The sequence below is a fragment of the Salvelinus sp. IW2-2015 genome, linkage group LG18, assembly GCF_002910315.2.
Source record: "Salvelinus sp. IW2-2015 linkage group LG18, ASM291031v2, whole genome shotgun sequence".
In the NCBI taxonomy this organism is placed as follows: Eukaryota; Metazoa; Chordata; class Actinopteri; order Salmoniformes; family Salmonidae; genus Salvelinus; species Salvelinus sp. IW2-2015.
The window spans coordinates 54,812,383-54,814,888 of NC_036858.1; the positions used below are offsets into that span (position 1 = coordinate 54,812,383).

Here is a 2,506-nt window from a genome sequence, read left to right on the forward strand (position 1 = left end):
CCATATACCCACAAGGATACTTTTAACATGCCATATACCCACAAGGATACTTTTAACATGCCATATACCCACAATAATACTTTTTTAGAAAGTAATTGTTTCATGTATTCTTAACCAGAGATTTTTACCTCAAGATGATGCAGATGTACTGTATGGATTATTTCATGCTTTTTGGACATTGCTGCTTGACAAAAGTCAAATCAAATTCTCTGCAGTGTGATTTGATACATAATTTTTTTTAGGGCTGTTGACGGTAAGAGCACATAGCTTGAGCTTTAGAATCAGCAAAAGCTATGGCTGCCTGTTCATAAATCATTGCAGTTCTTGTCTGTTTCAGGTTTGCGCTGTTGGTTGAAAAGGCATGCTTCAGACTTTTTTTTTATGTTTTGGAAAAGTGTTTTATATCAGGACAAAATGTAATGACGTGACATTATTTATTGAAAGCCCCCCCCCCCCCCCCCCCAAAGAAAAAAGGCAGTTTGGGCAGTATGGACTGCAGATACAAAGTGCCCCAATATATGCGATCTGCTTACAATACATTGAACTAGTGGCCACCAAGCCCATGGTTTAAGACCATACGTCCCATCCGTAACTCTGAATCTCCTTGTGTTTGCAGTTCTTCGGCGTGATCATTAGCTGGCTCTACATCACGCGGGTGGAGGATGCCATTGCTGAGTTTGGTCACTACCAGGATGGACTGCTGGACACCGTGGACAGGGGTGGCTTCAGGGCAACCAAGAAGCAGGGCAGAATGGCCAAATGTTGCATTTGCATGCCAGAGATTGACTGAGCGTGCCTCCTTTTTATCTAATAAGGCTAAAACACTGCTGTGCCTGTGTGAGCTCAGAGAGAGAATAGAGCCATACACTGCCTGCCTCAGCCTTCCAACATACTGGAGCTATCAGCTCTGATTTTACAACGCTGTTTAGATGCTTTTTAATTGGTTTAATTCAGGGATTGTTGTTTTTTCAGGGGTTAAGTTATGAAGGTTTTAGTAGGATGGAAAGGTATGAAACGTGTATGGCCTTTTGTGAATAGCCTTTTTTCTTATTGGTGAAATTTAGTTTTTATTAATTCACAGCAAAAACATTGAATGCTTTTGAATTTTAATTTATGGAGATTGTAGCTCTAGACAGTCCTGTAAAGTATATTTTTAGGTTTTCAAAGGGATATATTTTCTATGGGGAAGTTTATGGAGGTTATCTTACCTTAATCCAATTGTTGATTTTCAYAATCATTGGCGATGTCATGGGTTCAACACATTAATGGTTTTGTTAGTACAAATGTTATTCAGTAAGTTTTTAGTCAGTCACTCAATGTGGCTTAATTTGAGGAGCTAGGAATACCAAAGTTGTTAATCATGTATAACATGCACATGGTCAGTTGCACACATTTTATTAGGATGTTGTACTGTGTAATGGTTTGAAATCTACATGTATGACTTTGCTCAGTCAGTGATATTTACCTCCAATATGTGAGTAGTGAGGGATCTGCTAGTAATGCTAGTGGCCCTCTCTCAAGCTGTGGTCAAGATGGACGAGTGCTTACGTTCTCATGATTACTCATACTCTTCCCAGAACAGCATTATGTGAATGGTCTTCCTGCCAATGACTGTTATCACTGTTAAAAGCATGTTATCGTATGGGATTGCATGCCTAGCTTTAACGGCTAACATACTTATTCCGACCAGAAGTTCCATCAGCAGCCTGTGTCCATGGCAATGGACTAAATGAGGTTGTTCTCCTGAGACAGAACGATATTTAAATCCACCCACACAGAATAGAAAGTCAAACTTTAAAAAAATCTTATCTTAAACTCCTTTCAACTCAAAATACATCAAATMAATTAAAGTAAAATCTACTGGTTATTTATTGACCAACTTTTAAGGTGCTGTCTTTGTAAATCTTTTGGTCTTTCTTCTTTTTCAAAATGAAACTATTTGTACTTTTATGCTGTTCATTTTTTTTTTTAAATGTGTGTGAGCTCACTAATACTTTTGAACATTTTATATAGTGAGTGATCTGGTGAATGAATAAATCATGTTTGCAGTCATGTTATGCAGCCTTTGTAGTGGAGTTGCTCTTCCTGTCCTGCTGGTTTTTCTGTGCATGCAGAGGGTGTCCGGCTGTGACGATGTAAATATTTTACTCTTTCATGGAGCCTAGTTCACCCAAAATACCCCATTTGTGTAATTGTTGTTCTTCAGCTTTCTCTCTGTTCCATTAGTCATCATGAATATACTTTACGTTCTTCAACCTTTTCTAATACAAAACCCATATTAGTCTACTAGCCAACATGTTTTTTCCATGATGCCTTCGGTTTTCCTGAAGAGAAAATACTGACATTTTTCACCAGAGATCTATACAGTTGATGTCGCAAGTTTACATACACTTAGGTTGGAGTCTTTAAAACTCGTTTTTCAACCACTCCACAAATTTCTTGTTACAAATTATAGTTTTAGCAAGTCGGTTAGGACATCTACTTTGTGCATGATACAAGTAATTTT

The 2,506-nt window shown here is 37.9% G+C and overlaps 1 protein-coding gene across 1 annotated transcript in view; it reads left to right on the top strand.

Moving 5' to 3' along the window:
• Positions 1–2,057, top strand: part of tspan15 (tetraspanin 15) — a 54,420-nt gene extending 52,363 nt beyond the window's left edge. Inside the window, exon 8 of the mRNA XM_024007958.2 lies at positions 617–2,057. Coding sequence (XP_023863726.1) covers positions 617–790 — 174 coding nt within the window. The 3' untranslated portion in view covers positions 791–2,057. The remainder of the gene's footprint in view (positions 1–616) is intronic.
• Positions 2,058–2,506: the final 449 nt, after the last annotated feature.